Genomic DNA, 26,561 nt, shown 5'->3' on the forward strand with positions numbered 1-26,561 from the left:
TGTGTGTGTGTGCGCGCGTGTGTGCGTGCGTGTGTGTGTGTGTGTGCGCGCGCGCGCGCGCGCGTGTTTGTGGGGCGCACTGTTGCCAGACTGCACACAAAGCAAGGGAAGGAGAGAGGCAGAGAGCAGTGTTGCCATGTCCGCTTATTATAAGCGACTTTGGGCTTCTTTTTCTGTAAAGTTGCTAGTAAATATCACAGTCTATGGTAAATATTGGTAGTTGCGGGGGGTTTTTGGGCTTGTTTCTAAAGTGCTTATTTCAGGCTTGTTTCCTTATGTTGTTTAAACCAGTGGTTCTCAAACATTTTCATGTCAAGGACCCCAAATTCATATGTATTTGTCCACGGACCCCCATCTGAAAATATATTATGCCAGGGACCCCCGTTACCGTACAAGATTTGTGTATTGTGTTGTTAAAAAAATCTAATATATTCCAAAAAAATGTCAAGATTCTTTTTTTAAAATAGCAGATGTACAATCTCTGTGACGCGTTGTGAGCTTGTAGATCTGCTATTTTCAAATAGCTTTAATTTAAATGGCGAAGGGCTCGCTTATTTTGGGCTTATTTGCCTCACAAATTCTGGCAACACGGGAAGGAGAAAGCAGAGCTCACATCGTCGTGACGCAGAGTCCATTTGTCCCATTATTTACAGTCCTTAGCGTTACTTCTGCGACTTTACTTCTTGTGTGGCGCATACATAAGGTAAGGTAACGTTCAACGATGTGACGATATGATAATATCATATTATGATGGAATGAGAACTTTGCAGCGACGGATTAGCAGCGAAATGCAACTATTTCCCTTTGGTGGATGGATGCTAGCATTGAAGCTAAACTAGCTAATGCGTTAGCTTTGTTAGCTGGGTGTTAATACGTGTGGGTGTGTGTATGTTCTTTTTTTGTTTTGACCTGTGTGTGTGTGCGCGTGTCTGTGTGCGTGTTACCGTGTGTGATGAAACCAAAGGTCTCAAGCTTTTGTTTGGACAAATGTTTTGGTTGCGTTGCATCGGAGTAAAATTAATAGGCCGCATCATCAACTCGCTCAGGGTTGCCATGTCGGCTTCTTATAAGCGAGTTTGAGCTTATTCTTCTGTATAGTCGCTTGTAAATGTTGGTGGTTGCGTTTTTTGGGCTTGTTTCTAATGTGTAGTTGCTTATTTGGGCTTGTTTCCTAAATTAGGAAACACAAGCCCAAACTAAAGGAATCCTATTGGTGTTTAAATCAGTGGTTCTCAAACATATTCATGTAGCCTACTTAACTTGGCCACAGATCTGAAAATATTTGTGCCAGGGACCCCCATTTGTGTATTTAAAATGAAAAACATTATTTTTCAAGATTTTTTGGGGAAAATAGAATATCTACAAGCTCGAGCTTGTAGATCTGCTATTTTCAAATAGCCTGATGTGTGTGTATATAGGTTGAAAAGTGTTCCTGAGGCCTGCTTCCTTTGGGCTTGTTTTCATAGACCTGGGTGCTTATTTCTCTCGCAAAATCTGGCAACACTGCTTGCTAGCCTCAACTTTACGTTAGCGTTGCAGTATTGCATGAAATAACGCGAGAAAGAATCAAGTTTATTATTAATATTAACAATGATGTGACAATATTTCTTTAACAACCAATTATGCAGCATTGGGTGATTCTTGGAGAGTGGGTGGCAGCATGGCACGTTATTCTGTATATCATAGCAGTTATAAAGACTCATAATTACATAATTAATATTATGTAACTAACATTGCTGCAGAATCAGCTTTGTGTCTAAAAGCCCTACTTCTCATCGGTGGCCCCCAGTTGGATATGTATTGGGGCCACAGGTAACTCCAATTGGTTCCTAACTTCCTAAGTATCAATCATTTAGCCCTTGAACCCCCTTGTTCTTTATTCAATTCCTCTGACCTGCAGCCACACAGTTTATTGACATTATTTGGGTCTATGGGGGCTGATGAGAATTTTTTAATTATTTTGTGTGCAACTGCAAGCTTCATCATTCAGTTTTCAGAAGGTGGGTGGGGCAGAGAGGAAGAAACGAGCCAATAGAAAAAAAAATACATTTATAAACATGGCATTAAAAAAAATAGCAGTGCATCTGTATTTCCCTCCACATCGCTCTTTACGATTGGATGCTCTTTACACATACAATCGCCTAAATCCACATAGGAAACATTGGTACATTATACATAATCAACTGGAATCTCAATCCTCCCCGGATTATGACACTTTCTCTGCATTGAGAGCATTGCGATTTTCAAGCATCATGTTTTTCACTAATACGAAATTAGGTTTAAGGAAGACTTTTTCATCAGTCCCTAGATTGTGCAGTACACATTTCAGATGTCCCAATTTAGGCATTTAGCAGACAGAGCGACTTAATGTGTGAGATCAGAGCATGAGCCCTAGCTAACAAACGGCAGGGCAAATGGTCACACAAGCAGAGTGCAAAGAAAAACAATCCAGTGCTTCAAATAATCCAGGATACCACATCAAGCCTGCCATGACTGGCATCTGTCTAGTAGGCACATAAATATAGGCAGACGAAATGGTCTTGTCTTCATGTCTCTGGCTATTGATGCCAATATTCTGAATGACCAGAGTGCTGACATTTGTTGATAATCATTGACAGGACCTTCCTCTGAGTGTTTATTGCAGTGCAGCTACTCGTTCAAAACCTTCTCACTACACTAAAGCCTTCTTGACACATAAGACCATAAATGAGTCATGATATTTCTAATTTATTTTCTCTTTCCTCCATGCATCCACACTGTGTGTGTAACTAGGCTACAGCTGTGAACCATGGGTCCAGACACTGAACCAGCCCTTAAAATAGAAGCTTCGGATGAAAGTAGGTGTTGATGCTATGTTCTGTTTTCATCACTGGGTTAACAATTATGGAACAAATCATTGATTTTGTTGAACATAGGTCTATATGTTAGCCATAGGGCTGCAGCTAACGATTATTTTCAAAATCTTCAATGGGATATTAAGTTGTATTCTGGTATTACATTTTTGACTAATGTGTGTCTTTACTCGTGTTATTCTTTAGGCAATGCTGCTGAAGGTCCCGTGGGCTCTGCTGACGGTTCCTTAGGAACTGCCGAAGGTTCATCAGGCACTGCCGAAGGCACCTCTGGCACTGCTAAAGGTTCCTCTGGCGCTGCCGAAGGTTCCTTAGGCGCTGGTACCAGAGGCATTGCTAAACGTTCCTGCATTGCCAGACGTTCCTTAAGCACTGCTGGAATTCTGTTGAAGATTAAATCCGGCACTCCTGGAGGTTCCTTAGGCGCCGTTGAAGGTTCCTTAGGCGCTGTCGAAGGTTCCTCGGGCACCGCTAAAGGTTCCTCGAGCACTACTGGACTTTTGGTGAAGGTTAAATCCGACTCGGACTCAGACTGCAGTCCCTCCGCGTCCAAGAACCCTGATAGCCTCATGGCCATCAGAAGCTACCCCTGCTCCGAATGCGGCAAGATATTTGACAGACCGTCGAAGCTGGAGAGGCACAAACCGGTACACGCAAAGAAGCCCAAGTCTCTGCATCAGTGTCAACACTGTGAAAAGAGTTTCACACAGGAATTGAAACTTCTTCGACACGAGAACAGCCACAACAGGTCCAACCAACACCCCTGTCCGGACTGTGGAAAGATTTTCAACAGGCCGTCCAAGCTAGAGAGGCACGTACGCACGCACTCAAAGAAACCCAAAGTCCCTCACCAGTGCTCATATTGCATGAAGACATTCAGTAAGCATAACAAACTTGTTCGACACGAGCGGATGCACACGGGAGAGAAGCCGTTCCCCTGCTCCGTCTGTGGCAAATGCTTTTCTGACCCGGGTCACTGCAAAGCACACGAGAAGACGCACGAAGAGCAGCCAGAGAAACCTCACCAGTGCTCAGACTGCGGGATGTGTTTCTTCAAAGCCTCGGAGCTTCGGCGGCACTTCCGCTCCCACACGGGAGAGAAGCCCTTCAGCTGCACGCAGTGCAGCAGTAGTTTCTCCCGGTCAGAGACGCTCAAGAGGCATATGCGTAGCCACACCGGTGACAGACCATACCAGTGCTTGATCTGTGAGAAGAGTTTTTATTCTCGGCAGGACTTGAACATTCATGGTTTGACGCACTCGGGAGAGAAACCTCATCTTTGCCCGGTGTGTGGTAAGGGCTTTTCGCAATTGGGAAACATGAAAGAACATGAACAAAATGTGCATATCAAGTCCGAGAAATTCATCTGCAATGAATGCGGGGCAACCTTCACGCGTTACAAGTCCCTGTCAAAACATCAGCGCACACACACCGGAGAGAAACCCTATTTGTGCCTCACCTGTGGCCGTAGGTTTTCATGGAGCCATTCGCTTAGCAGACATCGGCGGACGCACGCACACAAACAAATGATGCTGGACGCATCCAAAGATCAGCTGAGTTTTGATGGCCCCTCTGTACTTCGGCAAAATTGCGCGACATCAAATAATAATCAAATGGGTATCGACGCATCCAAAGATCAGTTGAGTTTTGATGGCCCCTCTGTACTTCGGCAAAATTGCGCAACATCAAATAATAATCCAGTGTAATTGTCAAGATTTTTATGTTGAATCCAAACTGAGTGTCACTTCTCGCTTCAGAGTTAGCTTCGCTTTGTTGATTTCTGAACAGGAATCTGTATAAAATTACTGCCATCGCGCTGTATAAAACCACCATTCCAAATTGTATGTATGTTTTAGTGAGTGTATTATGAAATGCCTCTGTATGGTGTCCTTAAATTGTTTTTATCTTAATCTGCTGATAATGTCGGTCAAAAAACTTGAGGTACCAAGCTTTATGACTATTGTTTTTTTGTGTTCAATTTAATAATCAAAATGGTAAGTTGTTGTTTTTATAGGTACTGAGCAATGTGTGCAACACAAAGATGTGACAAAAACAAAAGACAAATTTGCACGCCTGAAGTGTCTTGGTGACAGGTGCTTGAGAAAAGCAACCTAAAGAGCAGAATCCTGCACATTGTCTATACTTGTACTGTAGGCTAAGTTAATAGGTGCAAGATCCTCATTTGATGGTCTTGCAGCCAAGACTTGCTTATCATAGTAGCCTATAATACAAGTGAAGACTGTATCTGGGATCTTGTTTTGTTTATTGTTTTTCTGTTTATTATACAAAGATAGGCCTATGTGTAAATCCATAGATTTTCCTTGTGATTAATATACACCAAATAGCCTGCTGTCAGTAAATAGCCATACAATGTATTCTGCTTAATTTGAATCATGTTGACTGATATAAACATTTGCTCAAATTTGTTTGGTTAATGTATTGATTTCTACATGATAGAATAGATTCTAGTGAGTACGCTATGAAGGTCTCAGATTAATATTTTGTAGAACATAAATGATACATTACAGTTACTCAATGTTAAATCATTAATAAATTGAGATTTAAGAACTATTGTCATTAGACCTGTTTCTCAACTTGCATGGCATGAATTTATAAATACCTTTTATAATCCTTTGTGTCTAAAAAAAAAGTGTTGCACATTTCTTGGGGATTATTATAAACTATTGCAGCTGACTTGGAGACTAGCTAGTTTGCCTTTTGATAAGCAGCAACCACCAGATGTACCAAACCGTGAGCATGACTTAACTAGAAAAGGCATCTTCCATACTGCCCTCAATCTGATGCAAGTGAAGGGATTATATTATGCAGTAAGAGCAGCACTGTTGTACTTAATCGTTGCTTGTCAAATATACATGATCTACAAGCTCACAACGCAAAGCAAATTTGTAGATGTTCTCTATTTTTGATAAGATATGGAAAACTATTGCCTATGACATGCCCCAAAAAAAGGGACACCAGTTTGAAAGTGGTCAAAAATAAACTCCCACCCCTTTCAGTGACAGGTGTGAACTTAAATATTTTGACCTGTTCACATTTGAGGACAAACATTCTAAATGGGTCCAACTTAATTTCCTATGAGCTGATATTCACAAAAACTGCAATGTTTTGTGTGTAGAGCCACTCAGATAGCTTCTATAAAGATAATAATTTTGCGTTAAAAGAAGAAAAAAAAAGTTTAAAGTTGTAACAAAGTTGTGCTAACTAGGATTATTTACATGCCATAAAATGTGTGTTTAGATATTTGGTGTAACACATGTATGTGTACAAGTGAACTGACTACGTTCTTAAATTTAACTGAAAGCTATATACTCCCCATTTCTGACAGCTGTCAAAATCCATCTTTGACAAAAGTCGTACCGGAGCCAGGCCCGGAGTCAACCCACAGTGCCTAGAGCCTTCTAGTGTCGCCAACACTTGCTGTTAAGATCTCACCTGCCACCCTAAACCCCTAATTAGCACTGTCTCTTACTCCCCTCAAGAGACTGAGGGGATTGTAGCATGCCACTTGGACACAGGCCGGGGTCTGATCAGCCTCGGTCGGGTCGCCTGGAGGAGGGTGTCTGTTGCAAGACCCGAAACACCCAGTGACTCCAGGAAACAACACTGATGATGTGTCCAAGTTTGTGCATCAGTAGATGTTTTTATTTACTGGACACTGTAGATCATGGTACACTGTAGATTATTATTGTACTAAATACTGTATATTGAGCATAATTGTCTTAAGCCATTAATGTAGAAAGGCGTATTAAATAGGCGTATTACATCAATTTCTCTAGATATGTGTAACAAAATAATCAAATCAAAACCAACTTCAGAACATTCTGAATAGAAACGGATAGAGCAAAGAGAAATAGCATTACTGTTACATTATCTAGGTAGGTACAAACAATTAACAATATTTAAAGTTTACATACGATTGAAAATGCACGGCTTCACTTTTCTCTGCGATATAGGCTATCAATTTCATCACAGACTGCAAAATCCCATGTATTAATTTAACTGAGTGTAAGAAAGGACCCAATCTCAGAGTTAAACTGACACCTGTAATTTAGCAGTGTAAACCTCCTTTGTCAGAATCTGTCAGCACCACTGCCTTAAACATGTAATGTTGTTAGTAGGAATAAACACAGAAGCACCCAGGAGGAAGTGGACTAAGAAAGGAGAGGGGCCAAACCAAGTTCCTGTTTCTACACAAAAAAGGAGGTGATTCCCCCAGAGGCAAAAACAGAGGTCACAGATAGATAGGCTACCAATATTGATTACTGTGACACTGCATACAAGCTATTATTGTTCTTCTATAAACTGTACTCCATTTAAATCACTAGGGGGCAATGTCTGCATGCTCAAGATTTACATCCCAGGTTTCAAAGAGTTGAGATCGAGCAATAGATTATTCTACTAACTTGGCTTGCAGAACCATACATAAGACAATTCAACCTTATTTCAATTTGTACGTTTACTGTAGTATATTGTACACTTAGATACAATCAAATTAAAGTTGTTACTCAGATTCTCAGAAAGTGTATAAATGTATGCCATGCATCACTGTGCAGTGATGTGCAGTGAAGTACATCGCAACGCGTTGTGAGCTTCGGCTATTTTCAGTGAAGGTATTTAATGTAGAGCGAAAACGTAAAAGACACCAGTATAGAGCCCTGAGGGATTCCTCTCAACAACGTATGGGGTTTAAGTGGAAGAAGGTACAGTATGGTTCATAATAATATACCCACTGCAGTTTGTTACTCGTGAGGTGTGTACATAGTAACTTAAAACTCAGTATCAGTATTATCATTCAATGAGCGAATATGAGAGAGAGAAACTTCTATTGTTAGGATAACAGGTACAGTGAAGCTCTTTTGCTCAACTAGCCTACACAATTGCATACTTGTGATCATTGTGAAAAGTACATTACATAAGCCATTATTGTGTCTGGCAAAAATCACATTTTAAGGTTGCAATTTAGTTTGTTGGTTCATTGTTAGTCATTTATTAACTCTTCAATGCTGGTGCATGGAGAGGATCACAATGGAGTTCACAATGGCAGAATGTACTTTCTTTTGGGGTCCGGGGACCACCAGTCATCTTTGAAGAGGTTCCGGGGGGTTCCTAGCTAACTGATTGATAGTTAGGAATGGACCCTTATGGGTCTGTAACTCTCAGAGTTAGATTAACACTGAGAATTCTACAGTATAGATTGGGGTCCCAGAGATTTTACTTGTTTTTTTAAATAGCGGTCCGTCCAATGGCATAATGTATATCAAACTGGAAGTCCTTGAATTAAAAAGGTTGAGAATCACTGCTATTGACCCTCAGTGTTGTTGGCCCACCACCCTGCTGAGAGGTGAGAACAAGTTGTACTGATTAACACAACTGTGAATGTGCTGAACATGTGAGGGTGAGAAAGAGCAAGAGATTGACGCGATGGGGGAGGAAAACGAGATTAGAAGCGAGCGCTGTGGCTTTTGCGCCTTCCTGCGGATGCGCCTATGCCACCCGAGTGCCAGCGTGCCAGATCCACCATCTGGTCTTCCCAGGACACACAGGCACTCTGTCTGGGAGAACAAATACCAACACTTCTCTGCCTCTCCGCATCTCCCCATCCCTTCATCCCATCTTTTACATGAGGGAATACTGTTAAACAGAGAGGGGGGGATAGGGAGAGACAGAGAGAGAAAGAGAGAGTGGGAGAGAAAGGGACAGTGAGTGAGAGGAATGTGGCAAGAAAAATGTTTGAGAGAGATGTGAAAGAAAACTGTACCTGTTCAAAAGATGAAGAAGTCCTGTCTGTAACAGTACTCTGAGAGTGCACTGTACAAATGTAACCAAGGTCCATTTGGTTACATCATAAGACCATTAATGATGAATTTGACTTTGTAGGGAGTGAGGTTGGAGAGAGAACAGTGAAGTGTGGTGCTAGTAGCTCTGAAATAATCTCTCTCCTGTGTTAAGGGTCATTTTAAAACCACCATTTTACACTTTAGGGCCCTATCTTCTGCTCGAAGCATTAAGCAGCGCAATTCATTGCTATCTCCCGACCAACACAGATGTGCTTTTTACACCCGGTGCCTGTTAGATAACAAATGATCTTGCGCCTATTCAGTGCCCATGTTGGTCTTAAAATGAGGGGGTGGTCTGGCGCTATCATGACCTGGCGACAATGACGTACAGTTTGTTAATCAAAGACACATACTGTAGGTAATGTTGGCCAGTTGTATGTAGATATTCTATTCTTCTGAAATGCAGGTGTGCTAGGATACTGCTCCCAGGTGTTGGATGATATTGTCAACAAAAAGCTGAATAGTTGTACTCAAAACACTAATTCTATTTAAACTTTTTGTACTTTAAAGGTACATTCTGCTTAGATATTGTTTCTTAACACCATATTCTTTACAGCTGTTTTCAGCGAGCCCACGCAATATGCAGGAACTTGCCTTTTCTAGTGTATCTTATGTCCCTGTCTCAGCTGTTGGTAAAGAACAGCCTTGTTTACAAGCCAGTTTGTTGTTGCGGTTCTGTTGTATCTGAAGTGTGTTAAGAGAATATGTTTTCATACACACTCTTGGATGGATGTTCCTTTCTGTTGGAACAACAAAGCACTCGCCCTCCAAAAGAGGGAGCATATGGTATAACGTGAATGTCCCTGAGAGTCACAATTAGAGAAAGGGAGTATTTTCTCTAACAAGATACATAAAAGGATTAGTGTGCTAAAATAGAGGATGTGAGTGATAGCAGCAGGAGAAATGGAAGCAAACATAAGCACAGACATACTGTAACTACAGCATGAATTATATAATGGTCACATGCTGTTTACCTCACTGCCAAATCCTCAGTGTAAATTTTACCCTGACAGTGTATAAAATGTCCCCATTTGGGTTACCATTACAGTTATTCATTCTTTGTTATTGTTGTTATTGCTGCTACAAATGTTGAGGAACCAAAACGTCTCCATGTATTCACATATAAGCTGTAACAATAAATATCTTGAAACATGAATTTTGGGCGGCCATAGTTGATGGGTAGAGAGGCCGCCTGGGCTACAGAAGGTCCCAGGTTCGATTCCCTGCCCTGGCCATGTGTCGAAGTGTCCCTGGGCAAGACACTTAACCCGTAACTGCTCCCCCCCCCCCCCGCGCTCAAGTCTGACCACTTGGGCAGCAGTCAGCTGGGTGAAGCTGGAAACTAAAGAACCCCTGTGGGATCAAATATGTCTAATTATTATTAATAGGGCTCCGGTCTACACTTGGGTCCATTCATGTCGGTAACAATGCAAGTGGTTCCATTTCTGGCTATGCGGCACAAAACGTTTTGCGAAGTTCGGCCAATCAGTTAAGCCAAAGGGTCGGGTTAGCCAATCAGGGACTTATACTGGTACTCTGCATGTGCGTGTCCGACAGTCATTTTGCGTGGCACACGCATGCGCACACACACACACACACACACACACACACACACACACACACACACACACACACACACACGCAGATTCCATGAATTATAGAATATATTTTATTATCTTTAGGCCTATGTGTCGAGGATGCCTAGACTGATGGATTTGGAAATGATGTGTACACAGCTTAAGCCATGCTCTTCTGGTTGTGAATGCACCTTTCCCTGGTTGTGAGTCGTGCCATTATCAGAATCAGAATCATCTTTATGGTCACATCACAGGTTACAGGTGTAAAGAGGTGAAATTAGTTTTTGTGCAAGCTCCATCGTTTTTGTTGTTTCCAGGGAGTGAAAAAAAAGAAGAGGGTGGGGTGTGGCAGGGAGAGCAAGAAGAAAAGAAAGAAAACAGAGAAACATATACATAGCATAATCCAGTTGGCACAGTATGTAGATGAGGTTAGACATAGGTGCATACGGTTAGACACAAAGGTGTCCGCAAAGCAGCAGGTACTGTATGTACATGAGGTGCAAAGAGTGTCAGCGCATTGTACATGAGATAAAGTGCAAACAGAGTATCAACATATTTGTCAGGTTCAACCACATAGTCCACATGGTTAACTTTGTGCACTCTTGTGCTTCATTTATACTTGTGAGCTTATTGATGCTCGGCATGCCACACCGACACACAACAAAGTATAAATCAGGCTTTGGTTGCGGGATGTAATTAATTTCCCGATGGCACAAACCATGGCTACGGGCCAATTCCTGGGCCGAAGGGGAGGGTACACAGATGGTCCGAGGCGACTCACACAGGTGGGGGTCTTTAATCAGCTGCAGAGATGCAATGAGAAAGGAGGGAAAGGTCGCGGCTGTGCAGCCCAGGAATTGGAGGAGAGGGTTGTGTGTGTGTGTGTGTGTGTGTGTGTGTGTGTGTGTGTGTGTGTGTGTGTGTGTGTGTGTGTGTGTGTGTGTGTGTGTGTGTGTGTGTGTGTGTGTGTGTGTGTGTGTGTGTGTGTGTGTGTGTGTGTGTGTGTGTGTGTGTGTGTGTGTGTGTGTGAGAGTGTGTGTGAGTGAGTGAGTGAGTGACAGAGACAGAGCGAGAGAGAGTGACATGTTCCATTCAGAGATATTATCTGGTTCATCTGCCATCTACCAAGATAAATGGCAAATGGTAATTTTATATTCACCTTTTGGTCATTTCTCATACCCTAAGACAATGATTCAACTGGCAGCCTGTGGGCCAAATCCTGGGAAACCTTCATATGGATGCTGGAACATCCACTCTAAACAATTTAAACATTTATATTGGATGGTTGGTTGTATATAGGGATGACCATTTTGAATATTTTCCATAGCCATGATAAGTGTTTAACCATTAGTAACAAGACCAGGGGACCTGGTTCTGCCAGACCCAGAATAAGTACTTTATAAGATCAGAGCACTACATCACGGCTAAGCCGGACTTCACATGACGTGTCAGCCTGTGTCTATGCCCATGTATGGACGAAAGGGGGACAGACTTTTATGGCTGAGAGTAAAGGGAAAAGGGGTTACAAAGTTCTTTATGGTTACCACTTAAACAGACAAATTTGTCAGCGGTTTTGTGGCGCCTGCCTAAATCTAGCTCAATACCCCCGTCCTAAGATTTCAGGGCTTCTAAGTTGATATAATATAGCAGGAAACGCAGGCCTTAAGCTGCGTTAACAGCATTATTCCGCTCCCTCTCTTCCTCTGTCTTTCTGTCTCTCTCTCTCTCCTTCGAGTTCTGGTCTAGCTTCACGCACCACAAACTGTTGCCTAACAACGGCGATTTGCACTGTCTGACATCAAACGTTGCATGACACCGATTTGCTGTGGTCTATTTTGGCTTTGGATGTTGCTTAGGTGTCTGTTTGTCTGTCCAAATATGCCCAAATATGGAGATGATGACGTCATATTGATGATATCACTGAAGGGGTCAGCCATCCCAAATATGGAGTTCCACACAGCTCCATACTGTGACATAAGTACTGATGGTGTCATCACTGTGCAGTTCCCTTTCAGAGTCACCTTTTAAGTATTTTCTATTTAAGTATGACAAATGAAACTGATTGATGTTTAGATCAGTCACAGGTTTACAGGTGTAGAATTGGTTTTTGTGCAAGCTCCTTGTTTTTTTCCCCAATGGACTTTAAATATGGACCAGATTTTAGATATTAGAAGTTGTCCCGTTATCTGCTGACCTACCTTTAAAGAAAAATGTGTGAAGAATGCCAATGTTCATGTTCATCAACGGTTGTGAAGTCCAATTTGTTATCTACACACTCTAGTTACTAGATCGCCAAATTGTACTTCTGCACAACTATAGTTTGTGCCTATTTCCCAGCATTTAGCTTTAACTGTGACAGACAATATAATCATGATTGACGATGAGTTGGAGAGAGCCAAGCGTTGGGAGGAAGGCTACGAGAGGACATGGGAAGTGCTGAAGGAAGATGAATCCGGTTCACTCAGAGCCACCGTGGAGGAAATCCTGTTCCAATCTAAACGGAAAAGAGTATTAGACAAGTGCCATGGACAAGTGCAGCTTGGGATGATGCGTAATCTCTATGTTGTGATTGATTCTTCAAGAAGCATGGAAGACCGTTTTTTGAAGCCAAACTGCTTCACAGCCACTGTCAAGCTGATGGAGTTCTTTGTGGAGGAGTATTTTGACCAAAACCCCATCAGTCAGGTGGGCATTATCACCACAAAAAACAAACGGGCAGAGAAGCTCACTGAGCTGGCAGGGACCCCAAGGAAGCACATCGCTGCCTTAAAGAAAGCCGTGGGCTCCCCATGCATCGGGGAACCTTCGCTGTACAACTCTCTCAACCTGGCCATGCAGACCCTCAAACACATGCCCGGACACACCAGCCGCGAGATCCTCATCGTCTCCAATAGTCTCACTACATGTGACCCGGGTAGCATCTATGAGCTAATCAAAATCCTGAAGACACTGAAGATACGGGTGTCTGTCATTGGGCTGTCGGCGGAGGTGCATGTGTGCACGGTGCTAACCCGGGAGACGGGAGGCACCTACCACATCATCCTGGATGAGAGTCACTTCAAAGAGCTGCTCATGTTCCACATCAGGCCCCCTGCAGTCACCACATCCTCTGAATCTTCTCTAATACGCATGGGTTTCCCGCAGCACACCATTGCCTCTGTGTCTGACCAGGACGCCAAGCCGTCCTTCAGCATGACTCACTTGGACGGCAGCAGCAGTAAGCCCGAGCTGACTCTTGGAGGATACTTCTGTCCACAGTGCCGCGGCAAGTATACCGAACTGCCGGTGGAATGTAAAATATGTGGGCTGACCCTCGTATCGGCACCACACCTTGCCCGCTCCTCCCATCACCTCTTCCCCCTGGAGGCGTTTTTGGAGAGTCCCCTGGAGCAACACCAAGGAGACAGGTTTTGTCAAGCTTGTCAAGGAGAGCTAAAAGACAAAAGTGTGTTCACCTGTCCGTCATGCAGCAGCGTTTTCTGCATGGAGTGTGACCACTTCCTACACGACACACTCCACTGCTGCCCTTCTTGTATCCACATCCTGAGATGAGGAAGACTTGGATGAAAGATAATCCCAGGGCGGGAGAGAGGGAGGAGAGGGATACCTGTTGTTCTTGTTTCAGAGTACCCAGTGCGGTACCCACTACCACTCATCCCATCAACTTAATATGGAGATATTGGGCATCCCTGATGTCGACAGAACCTGCTGACATCGTGTTGGGCATACGCAAATGGAGTTCCATTGTACGCGCTACAGTACCACTAATATTGGCGCAGCAGCACAGACGTGGCGCTCTGCCAATCTGTGAAGCCAATGGGTTGGGTTGGCCAATCAGGGAAGCTGACGCCTGCAACCCCCACAGACACAGATTCGATACATCCTCCTCAGACCCTGAGACAGACAGGTTGAGACATTAATGGTTTTCCGGGTCTGAACAACCGCTGGTCCGACCAACAACACATACACATACACGTGTCCTCCTATATTAAAATGTAATAGTGGATGGGTGGACTGTGTGTGTCACAAACATGACATCCAGATTTGATTGGCCAACTCAATCCATAAGCTGTGAGTGAGTGAGTGAGTGCTCAGGGACTCAACAAGTGTGGCCCTGTATAGCCTCTGACAATGGACACTGTTATAGTTCTGATGTCATATGACTGACATCACAGACTGGCCTCCAAGTACTCTGACAAATTAGGTACTAGAACCAAAACACAGTGTTGCCATGTCCATTTATTATAAGCGACCTTGGGCTTGTTTTTCTGTAAAGTTGCTGTAAATTATTGGTAGTTTGCGGGTTGCGTTTTTTTGGGCTTGTTTCTAAAGTGTAGTTGCATATTTTATACATTTCAGAAATTTTGTAATATGATAAATAATTGTCTTCATGTAAGTAATCAACTGGGGAAGTTTCTTTTTTTCACCTGTCATGTACGTATGGGGAAAATAACAAAATGTGTGATAAATAGGAAAAAGCTGCTCCCGTGGAAAGGTTATCATATATTTATTTACTTATATTGACCCTTTAAACACTTTAATAGCATATCCATCCGGTACAGTATGTACATGAGGTTAGACAAGGTGCATGAGCAGGTATATACTATACTGTAGGTGCAGAGTATCAGCGCATGTCAGGTTCAACAACATAGCACAAAAGGTTGCTTTACTGGTATAATCCACAGGTAGGTCCACAAGGAAGAGCAAAGGTCCAAGCCAAGGCTAGCCTGGTGACAGGCGGTGGTCATGCCTTGTTTGACAGTCTAATGGTAGCCGGGTGGAAGCTTTTCATAAACCTGGTGATCTTGCCCTTGATACTATGGTATGGGCCTCCTTGCCTGGCCGCAGTTGTTGAAATAATAATAAAGCTGTTTTTCTGTTTGTTTTTCAAAATGATGTTTCAGTTTCACAAAGTGATTTTATGTGAAGATCAATGATATCAGTAATCCATTCCATTCCATCTAATGAGCCATTATGGGCAATAAACATATTTAAACCGTTACAGCCCCCGCAGAAATGTTCCTGTGGTCATTGGGAGGGCATACTGCTGTGAGTCATTGTACAATCTTTAATCTATAAATACTATGCCTTTTTTGCTGAGGCCTTTGTTTCTCTTCCATTCCCTTATAATGAACTGCATTTGATATCTTTGTGAGATTACATTTCGCCTCCTATGAAGCATTATAGTCTTGGTCTTGCTCTTTCAAAGGCTCTTCTCATAAATGTTGAACCTATTTTGAGCAGCTCCCCATGTAAAATGAAACCTGTTTCTTTTTTGTCCCTTCTCAAACAGCTAACATTCTTCATCTTCATCTACGCAAGTGTACACAATACAAATTCTGTTTCGTTTTCTTTAGTGAAATATAATATCCGCAAGTGCCACATGCCATACCTTATGCCAAATGTGCCATGCTACATGCCATGCCATGCTACATGTCATGCCACATGCCATGTCATGCTAAATGTCATGCTACATGCCATGCCATGCTACATGCCATGCTACATGGATAATATATGTATGTGAAAGGAGAATATATGTGAGAGGAGAATGTAAGTATGTGAGAGTGAAAAGATATGTATGTGAAAGGAGAATGTGAGAATTAAAATGTATGTATGTGAGTGGAGAATGTATGTGAGAGTGAACATATGCCAGAATAAATTATGTCTGTACGGCCCCTCATAATAAATAGATAGATAGATAGATAGATAGATAGATAGATAGATAGGTGTCATTTGTTTTATATTTTACTGTAACTATACTATAACGATAACATAAATAATTGATTGATGGAATCAAATGACTTTGAAGCACGATCTGTTGGTATTTCGGTTTGAAACTGCTTTCAAAGCTTCGGGGAAGTGAGAGTTCTGAGAGTCAGTGGCTCCTTCATGCAGGACATCTCACAAGCCAAAACGAGTTTAATGATGAAATGCTGCTGTACTTTCATTTTCCTGACTGGACTGATAGCTGTTATTAATGTTGTCACATAAATAACAAGAAAGGACCTTGCTTGGTGCATGGTATTGTGGCATTGGTGCTGCCTATGCTATAAATAACTTCAACCAACAATTGCCTTTTGAGAAGCTCGATACTTTGACAGCTGCGAAGCCCCCGGGGACGATTAACTTTCATTCAGAGCTGTAAACAGACTTTTAAAAGTGGTGTATGACAAGATGATAAACCATATAGGCCTGTTCATTTCCATATGGAGGAATCATATGGATAAAAAGGAGGCAATTGTATTGGGGACATAAATGAACAGCACAGCATAATTGTATCCAAATAGAATCAGAGACTGTACAGTATGTGTGTAACTAAGCCTTTCACTCACCTTCACGTCATATGGGTATTTGATTGGTCGAAACTTGAAAGAGAAAGAAGCAAGCACTCATCAGACGAGTAGTTCAAAGTACATGTGTATCAGGTGCACGGTTCAGACAGAAACCGTTTCTTAGACAGGAATACCAGCACTCACTTTAATCCATTTAGGATCTTGTTTATTTTAGTCTTTTCACCCCCATCAGCAGCAGCTCATATGACGGACGTTTTGGCCCACCGGCCTTCCTCAGTGTGTATCTGTATTTTATAGGTCGCCATAGTTACCTACTGAATATTGGTACTCCATATATGGAGCTATCTGACATATCTAACTAACCTATCTAAGTTTGACATCACAAACTCCATATTTGGGCGTGGTTGATCTAGAGCTCCATATATGGAGCCGGCGGAGTTGTTGTTATAGTTGTAGAAGGTAGTCATTTCTATACTCACCAATGAGCTCCTGAGCTTACTGAATGTGTACCAGCTTGATATACTGTATGCATATCAACTTAATTAATGACTTAATAATGACTTAATATAAAACTTTGACTGACCTTCAGAAGCTCTTGAATAGTAGGCCTACGAGTAGTGTGTAGAGTGTTGATATGCAGTTTTAGATCTCTTAGATTTGTTGTAGATCTCTCTTACCTGGTTGGAAATACAATCATTATGTCAGGCAGAGATGAAGCCACTTACTTATATATATTTAATTTAAATGCAAAAATGAAGGTCTATATCAGTGGTTCTCAACCTGAGGGTCGGGACCCCCAGAGGGATCCCCACGTGATTTTGGGGGTCCCCACATGACAGTAAAGTTGAAGGACTTTTAAGATCTTTTTAATAACTTAAGAAAGAAAGAAAGAAAGAAAGAAAGAAAAAACATTAATGCATCAAAAGTAATCAACAAACTATACTATAACAACTGGTCAAACATTGGCCAAATTGTCAAATAATATAAGAGGCAAAAATTGTGAAAATAGCCCCACAACGCCAGGCGTTGTTATTTTCACAATATTTAGCTGGAACCGAGTCAAACTAAATGTAACTCAACTCCTACAATTCCAACTGCTTGTCAGGGTGGGGGGTCCCCAGTTCAAACACGATTATTTTGGGGGGGTTGAGAACCACCGGTCTATATAATACAGAACATTAAATGCATACATACATACATTATTTCACGCTGATATTCTGCAGTGTAGAGAGAATGGGGAGATGAAGAGGAGGAAAAAGAAGAGGAGGCCCAGATTCCTTGCCACTTTAGCACTTGGCTGCTGTCAGCTAATCTATCACCAACAGTTCCCCTGGGGGACCCTGGCAAAGAATGAGGAAATGTACGATAGACAGAATCTCTGAATGCCTCTTCCTCAAACATGTCCCGCTCTATCACTCAGAACGGCTAACGTCAATTATTAATAGCTCACCCCTGCTATCCCTCAAAGTAAAATAGCAAACTGACAGTACTACAAACCAAAGTCAGCAAAAACATCCCTGGCTGGCTGGATAAATAAGGACACCCTTCTTTCTGCCCCCTGCTGGCCTTTTTGTGAACATTGGACTAGTTTTCTCCATAAGTAAAACCAGGCAGTTCATTTAATGATGTTTCAGAAATGTGTTTTTGTGATTGTGCATTTAAATGCATTACTTGTGATACCGTGCTCATACCATATGATACAGCAGAGAGTGACTTTTTCCCACAATGCTGGAATAATGACAGGGAATTTATAAGTACATAAATGGAAGGGGAACTTGTAATCTCTATAGCTCAATAAATCAGCCTATCTGGCCTACTATATCCAATCTATGGTCTTGGTGAGCTGTGAAATTAAACTTGAGCTTGTGATGAGTATAATACAGAACCTGGTGACACAGTGCAGAACCTAGTAACCCCACCTGCTTTTACTCAACTTGAAATGCTTGCACGTTATTGCAGTAATAGTGGCAATGTTCAATAATACAGTAGGTATCTGAATCGTGCCACTTAGAAGGAAAGAAATTTGTATTTCCCAAGTAAGTTGCCATTAGAGTGAAAATATATGAAGATTTTGAGGCAGGAGTCCTCAAAGATATACCATGGGTTGACTGTTTAATAAATCATCCAGTGACATGTTCACAGCGTCCCTGAGCAGAATATAACTCTTGCTGAGTCAAGAGACACCTAACTACCTCATAATGAGGATGGTGTTTTCTTTCTTTCTTTTTTCTTTCTTTCCTTTGTTCCCTGCAGCAACAAATCAGGTTTACGGTATGTTTTAACAACAATTTGGTTGTTACTCATGCCGCAAAAGTGTTAAGAGATTGATTAGTCCTGTGTGTCACTGCTTTTAAAGAATGGTGATCAACATTTCAAAATGAATAGATTTTTGGTCTGTTTAATACACAGCAGTATTCAGGAATAAATGTTGTCTGTGGACATTCCCTTCATGCAAGTCCAAAATTAGGTTATGTCAGATGAGGTCAGTTGATCTTTGGTGACTGAGATGTTCAGATGTTAGGCCTATACTAAGTTATAGGCCTACTGTAGCCCACATGCAGACCAGTGGTGTGGCACATACTTTGTGCTTCTTATTTTCCATGTATTTAGAGTAGCCATACAGTATGCTCCTCTCTTAGCCTAAATTTGATTTCAATATAGGCTATGATCAAAGTAACTTTAACTCAGTAGTTTTCCTTGCTCATGAAATGGTGGACCTTAGGTGTGCTTAATGCCTCTCATTGCCATTCTACTGGACTTCAACTGACCATGAGGTTAACATTGTATGGTCTAAATGGCCACACTAAACAATGTTATTTATACAATAATCTCCAACATCTCAGTGATGTATCATTTATCCACTCTCTGATGATGACCTGTATTCTGCTTCCAGGGGATTTTTAAGCGGGCCATATGCTTTTGGTGTTACAATACAAGGGGAGGGCAAAGACAATTTTAGTTTTTTACAGGTTTGCAAATGTTAACATTTATCAGTCATCAGTAAGATCATAATTGTATTTTTAATGCAACACAATGGAGAATTTAGACATAGCTGGGTCAGTAACTGACTATAATGTCCATTTGGTTATGTAGCCAGTATAGCCACACTGTCTATGTTCAATTAAAGCGGCAATTCATAGGGGTAACAGGGAAAGTGGGCACCAAAACATTCTTGGCACTAGGGAAAACTGGGCTCCTAGGAAGAGTGGGCACTAGGGAAATGTGGGCATAGGGTTAGGGTTAAGGTTATAGGTTTAGGCATAGTTTTACTGAGGTTAGGGTTAAGGTTAAGATTTAGGCATAGTTTTACTGAGGTTAGGGTTAGGATTAAGGTTAGGGTTAGGCATAGTTTACTAAAATGTTCCCAGTCTTCCCCCATAAGGTGTCCACTATTCCTGGTGCCCACTCTTCTCTAATGCCCACTCTTCTCCCCCCAAAGTGCCCACTCTACCGGGGGCCCACTCTTCTCCAGCGCCCACTCTTCTCACCCAAAGTGCCAACTCTTCCCTAGTGCCCAGTCTTCCCCAAAACATGGTGCCCAGATATCCCCAGTGCCCACCTTTCCTGTATTAGTCCATAGGTTAAGAAACTTTTTCCCCAAGAGGGAATCCCTGCTTGCCCATGGAAGGTATTGCGCCTGTGAGCTTCTTCAGGTAACTATGGCCTATTAATAGATGTCACTCATACCTGACAGTCTGACACCGACTGGTATCTAACATTTCTCAACGGAAGAGTATAGGGAGACCACCTCCAAACACTGCAGAATCAGATATGATAGTTATATTGTATTATCTTTATACCATACAGGTTGATTGATTGAATAGCCAACTTTATTAACAGTTTGCAAAAAGGTACAGTGGTACGATTATACAAATGGTGCTAAAAGTATAACAGGGGCTTGTTTCCATTGTGGTCCTGTGTATTCAATTCATCGAGACATTATTTTAAGGACATACAAAACATACAATAATATGCTAAACATCATCTATACTAGTAGTAATATAAAGAAAAAGAAAAATATGTACAGTAAACAGTTTGGGGGTGGAGTAATTTGGGGGCATGAGCCCCCCAAATGACTTTGGATTTTTTTAGGGGCCCCGAATGGATTGGAAAGCTGTTTATTTATATTAAATAAGTAAAAAACGAACCTTGCCTATACAGCAAAGCACGGCCCTGCATACCATACAGATTGATTATTTTATTCATTCAAAATTTCAAATAAGTCCCGGATTGCAGCTTTACTCAGATGTTCGGACTGAGTGGAGGGAACAGGGAAAGGAAGGGAGTGGGAGGGAGGGAAGGGGAGGAGAGGGAGGGGAGGGGAGGGGAGGGAGAGAGACCGAGAGCGCTGAGAGCGAGAGAGGAGGAAGTAGAGACTATCATCACACTGTTGTTCACACACGATGCAACTCATCACCAGTCCAGTGCCACTGTGTCAGGTGAGTATCGACCGACCCAGTGACCACTGCTCACCGATAGAAGAATGACCGGAATGACCATGGAATGTACGTGCCTTGGTGGCACCAGGTCGGTGTCATCATCACCTCACTGGTGAAACAGAAGGAATAATAATAACAGCCTGGGCAAGAAGACAGTCACAGGACAGGTGCGACGACTTTTCGTCAGCGCGGCCACCACTGTTTATTTTCTGTCGCGCAACTTCTTTAACAACGAGCCACCATGGATACCACCGGCGGCGGCAATAAGACCAACAAGGTGCGAAAGCAACCGATGAAACCCAAGCAGCGCAAGAAGGAAAAGAAGCACAAAACCACCAAGCTTTTCAGGAGGAAATCGCTGAGGTCCGTGGGGAATTTCATGAGCAGGATCCTGAAAACTTTGGGAACTTTAGCGCGCTTCGGCGACGTCGGCGATCACCAGCCACCTGACGGCGAGGACGACGATGGTGGCTTCAGGGAAAGTAGCACGTTGAGTGCCACCACCTCAGGGAATCATCTCAAAGATGAACAACACCAGCACACTTCGTCTTCCTCTTCTCCGAGGGACAAGGTGCTGAAGAAGAGCTCCAGCTCTTCCACCACGCACGGGTCCGTGAAGGACCGTCTGTCGTGGTGCTACGGCGACAAGACCCCCGGGGTGCTGGGCTTGAAGAACCACGGCAACACCTGCTTCATGAACGCCGTGGTCCAGTGCCTCAGCAACACGGACCTGCTGGCCGAGCACCTCGGCCTGGAACAGTACCGAGCGGATTTATTGTGCCACCGTACTGGGAGGGGGGTCAACGGACTGGTTCCGAGCGGGGAGGGGGACCGGGACCCCCCTCATCAGGGCACCAGGGGCGAGGTGACCGAGCAGCTGGCATCGCTGGTGCGGGCGCTCTGGACCCTGGAATACACGCCACCACTGTCTGTGGAATTCAAGGTACGTTCATAGATTGTAGCTACGGTATTAAACTTCCTGAGTTTTATTTTAAAGCTGGAATCCATACGTCCAAATGAATACAAGAACGCTCGACCCAAAACGCGCTCGCCCCGGTTCAAATCCGGCGACCTCGGAACGACTCGCCACCAGGTATTCCTAAACGTAACATCAGTAAAACTATGCCTAAACCTAAGATTATTCCTAATCTTAACCTCAGTAAAACTATGCCTAAACCTAACCTTATTCCTAACCTTAACCACAGTAAAACAAATACAAGTATAAAGTAGACACGAAAGAAATGGGGGCGAGTGTGTTTTGGGGCGAGCGTTCCGGTTACCATCCAAATGACTACAGATTCGAAGCCGTCTCCCGCGTGATGGAGACTAAACATAAAACTTGATGGGGGACATATTGCGCTTTAGGAGATTTGTTAAATTTGTTAAAACAACGTTTTATTCATTAGAAGAATAAGTTCCGGATTGCAGCTTTAATTTAACTGAGCATAGGCTACAATGAATGGTCCATTTTGTATTTGTACAGTCACTGTCTCTGAGTTTCAAATGGATAAATAAATTAACTTAATTAAGATACTTTTACTGTGTGGCTACAAAGAGGGAGAGAGAGATTATGAGGAAATGTGTCATTATATAGTTACAACCTCAATGACACAAGCATGCTATTATTAGTCACTAACAATGACTGCATTGTAGCCTGGAGGTTCCAGAGCAGGACTGTCTCTCATGCAAGAGAGGATTTGGGTTTTTTGCGAGCAAAAACTAGTCTGAAACAAACTCTGAGTGTATATGATCTGTGTGGGACACAATGGCATAAATAGGATAGCAGGTTAACAAAACAAAGCTTTGCTTTTCTTCTCGTCCCATTTCCGTGAACAAATGTAGACCACAGTAGGCTACGCAGGTAGTATTTCAGGGGAGGAGTCGGTCAATGGTCAAAACAGGTGTGACTGACAATCACCTTTTGACTATTACTATTATTATAGGGTAGGCTTTGGAGTTACATTTTCTTGTCTTGTCTTAATTTGAACAATTTACTGGCTTTTAGAAAGTAGCTACTTGTTAGCAATGAATGTAATCGTTTACATCTATTCTAAAGGTAGTTGCTATTTATACACCTTCTTGACGCACCTGCCCTAAACAGCAGACTGAGTGACAATGTGGTTGGTCTGCATTCTTCTTCCAATGCCTGCCAATGCCTGGTGTTATTATTTCACATGCAAAAGGGATGCACTCATCCTGTCTATGCCTGCCTGGGGCTTGAAGCATGCTGATGATGAAAGTCATCATTCAATCATTTTAAAATCAATGACTCGTGGACTCAAACTTTTTAAAATTTGATATAATTATTTGAGAATGATGATGCTTGCTCGTAGGATTTCATTTTCACTTCTTTCGATACTTTTACTGTAGTCTTGTATGCAGTGGTGGAAGAAGCACTCAGATATTTTACTTAAGTAAAAGTAGCGATACCACAATGTAGAAATACTCTGTTACAAGTAAAAGTTCAAAATGTTACTTGATATGAGTAAAGGTACAAAAGTTTTGTCATGATCAAAATAAACTTAAAGTACCAAAAGTAAAAGTACTAAAATATTTGAAAATTGCAGATCTAGAGCTCACAGGTGTTGTGAGCTTGTAGATCTGCTATTTTCAAACAGCTGTATGCATAAAATAGGGCTAGAGTGGTTAATGTATGTTTTTAATATAATCATATATTTTATTTGTAGTGGAGTAAAAGTACAATATTTGCCTCTGAGATGTAGTGGAGTAGAAGTAAAAGTATTGAAAGTTAAAAAAAAGTACAGTACTTGAGTAAATGTACTTAGTTACTTGTCTTTACACCATTGCTTGTATGACACACATTTGAATACATGATGAGTGTATATATATTCACAGTGCACACACACAAAATGAGTATTTGACATTGTAGGTGGGATGAGCGGGTCAGGCAAGTTTGGTCAGTTTGAGTTTGGTCCACCATCCTCCCCCCATTCGGCTTATTGAATAACATCCAACAGTTGGTTGGATGTTATTACATCTACAGATAGATGTACGTAGGTGCATACACACAAGTACCCATATAGGAGCTATAGCTACTCGATAGCACCGTCATAGTTCATTAGTCTTTGCATCTCTCCAGCTCTATAGTAAACAGAAAATAAACCCATTTATCAGCTTCAATTTGTTGAGTTTGTGTTCCAGTTCCAAATTGGTCTGCTCATTCTTTTCCCATCACTTATTCAGTTTCACTACGAGTTCTCTCTCCTGATTGGATAAAATTGATATTCCTTCCTGATTGTTTTTTTGTGTGTTTTTGCTTACTAAAGAGTTGTAGAGACAGGGAGACCCCTGTTACTGAACAAACACTATAGCAATGAGAATATAAAGCTATTTAATACTTAATAAAGAATATCATTATCTTCTGTTTAATACAGCAGATATGAGAGAGAGAGAGAGAGAGAGAGAGAGAGAGAGAGAGAGAGAGAGAGAGAGAGAGAGAGAGAGAGAGAGAGAGAGAGAGAGAGAGAGAGAGAGAGAGAGAGAGAGAGAGAGAGTAGACAGTAGAGAGTGGTCAGTCTCTCTCACTACTTGTGAACCTATTACAGGAAGCGTCTCTTCAAACAACAATCTAAGTAGCGTGTCATCACTTTGTATCACATTAATTTCAATTGTGCATCTGCATTATACTGTAGGTAGAACTTTTATCAAGGTGCAAGGTGTTTTATTACCACAGCTGTAGCAACATTTCAGACAGTCATACTTGCACTTCGAACATCCTCAATAGTGTTGAAAAAAAGAAGAAAATAAATACTAAGTCAATAAGACTATAAGACTCCGGTGGCTCTGTTATGCTGTGTGGGGCATTTTCCTGGCATGTGATATTATATACAGTAGAAGTGTCACTGCAAATCAATACAAAGTTATTCTGAGTGTTCACCTGGATCCTATGATGAAACACCTCTATCCTTGCGAGTGGTCTCTTCCAGGTTGACATTGACCCCTTCCACAGGGCATGAGGGGTCACTGAATGGTTTGATGAGTATGAAAATTGTGTGATTCATATGGTATGGCTTTCGCAGTCACTAGACCTCAACCCAATTAAACACCTTTGGGAGATTTTTGACAGACGTGTTAGACAAGCTTGCGCTCTCCCACCACCACCATCATCAAAGCACCAATGAGAGAATATCTTTTGTTAGAATGGCTTTCCGTCCCTCCAGTAGAGCTCCAGAGAGACTTGTAGAATCTATGCCAAGGTATCATGGAAGCATGGAAACTGTTCTGGCTGCTTGTGGTTACTTTATTTTTGTTTTATTCCTTTAATTTGTCACCTCTCTCTCTCTATACAGTATAACACAGTGACATTACATAAGTGGCTGAACAGTAATGGCGGTAACGTGAACAGTGCAGTATAATACTGAATGTTGTGTGGATGTACAGTTTTGAGGATGTGTGTATGTGTTATAGATTCCCGTGCATCGGTGCATCCATCCTTCCTTGTGGAATTTCCATAAAATATAGAAAATTGTATCACATTTGTGAATGTTAATGTTTTGGATTTACAACATAGCGTTTATAAATTAACTAAGTGTTCAGTGTTATATTAAGTAAAGTATGGCTGCATTATTAGACGGTTGATTCATGTCTTGGTCTAAGGCAGGGGTCTTCAACATTTTTCAGGCCAAGGACTCCTTAGCGAAGAGGAAGATGAGACAGGGACCCCCTACCTACATATTGTATAAAATTGTGTTGCAGATTAAACTTTGTAATAGATTTTGGTTGGATTCATGCTAATGTGTATTTTCAGACAGTTAACCTTTAAAACCCTCAATATTTAGTCAACTTGACCGTTGGCTCTGTACTTGGTCTGCTCTTTTGACCTACACCAACTCTCCGAAAATAGCCGATCTACAAGCTCACACCGCCTGAGCTTGCTATTTTTGGCTAATGTTCCCCATCATACCAAGATTTGGCAGACCCCCTGTAGTAACTCTGAGGACCCCTTAGGGGTCCCGGACCCCCTGTTGAAGACCCCTGGTCTAAGGTATTGGTTACATGTGCATAACATGATGTGATGCAATCCTCTACATTTCAGTAAATGCTGTTTTCATACATAGAGTAAGACCTCGTATTTAAGGACAGAAAACATCTATCATGCCTTCTGCTTCTAAACCACCCTCAACCCACTCTGCCCCTCTGAAATAATGCGGGCTGTACCCTTTAGTAGAATGCCATCTCTTACACTAAAGCAACAAGATCAGTGTTGCTTGAATGTAATTATTGCGGTCCTACAGTTCGAGTGTAATCCAATCAGCTTGTCTAGCTAAGGCCCAGTAAAACAAAAATAACATTCGTGTCATGGCTGGGCTGCAGATAAAAGCCAATTCAAACCCCAGACCTATAGAACATAATGTTGAGCCCTTCAGGTTTTGTGTCTGAACATTTGAACTTTTGCTTTACTAGACATAAACCATTATTGATTATCATTATTATTCTCTTGTGATACCTCTCATCATAAGTATTGATTGTATTTGAAGATTTCATCTCTTTTTCACACTGTAGATTAAAGCTTTGAGTACAG

General features: G+C 42.0%; 3 protein-coding genes across 4 annotated transcripts in view; all 3 read left to right on the plus strand.

The window, feature by feature from the left end:
* The first annotated feature begins 587 nt into the window (after positions 1-587).
* On the plus strand, positions 588-5,483 carry LOC308102616 (uncharacterized protein). 2 transcript variants are annotated; one of them, XM_080452417.1, is made up of 4 exons: positions 588-703; positions 2,773-2,837; positions 3,039-3,158; positions 3,288-5,483. In XM_080452417.1, the coding sequence occupies exons 2-4, from the start codon at positions 2,789-2,791 to the stop codon at positions 4,556-4,558; spliced, it is 1,440 nt and encodes a 479-aa protein (XP_080308543.1). In that variant the 5' UTR covers positions 588-703; positions 2,773-2,788; the 3' UTR covers positions 4,559-5,483. The 2 variants fall into 2 exon arrangements, with proteins under 2 accessions (XP_080308543.1, XP_080308542.1); XM_080452416.1 differs by having other exon boundaries at positions 3,039-5,483.
* A 7,186-nt stretch (positions 5,484-12,669) lies between these two features.
* LOC308096148 (general transcription factor IIH subunit 2-like) lies at positions 12,670-13,839 on the plus strand (the record flags this gene model as incomplete). The annotated part of the gene is made up of 1 exon (XM_080443452.1): positions 12,670-13,839. The coding sequence occupies exon 1, from the start codon at positions 12,832-12,834 to the stop codon at positions 13,837-13,839; it is 1,008 nt and encodes a 335-aa protein (XP_080299578.1). The 5' UTR covers positions 12,670-12,831.
* A 7,148-nt stretch (positions 13,840-20,987) lies between these two features.
* Positions 20,988-26,561, plus strand: part of usp43a (ubiquitin specific peptidase 43a) — a 126,065-nt gene continuing 120,491 nt past the window's right edge. Inside the window, exon 1 of the mRNA XM_080448044.1 lies at positions 20,988-21,962. Coding sequence (XP_080304170.1) covers positions 21,261-21,962 — 702 coding nt within the window. The 5' untranslated portion in view covers positions 20,988-21,260. The remainder of the gene's footprint in view (positions 21,963-26,561) is intronic.

Source organism: Gymnoscopelus braueri (assembly GCF_963280865.1).
Source record: "Gymnoscopelus braueri genome assembly, chromosome: 2".
NCBI lineage: Eukaryota > Metazoa > Chordata > Actinopteri > Myctophiformes > Myctophidae > Gymnoscopelus > Gymnoscopelus braueri.

What these genes read in the sequence shown, in the direction of transcription:
- LOC308102616 (XM_080452416.1), top strand. Translation starts at nt 2,789, where the DNA reads ATGGGTCCAGACACTGAACCAGCCCTTAAAATAGAAGCTTCGGATGAA. An exon ending in AATAGAAGCTTCGGATGAAA is followed by an intron (nt 2,838 to 3,038) that starts GTAGGTGTTGAT and finishes GTTATTCTTTAG; the next exon opens with GCAATGCTGCTGAAGGTCCC.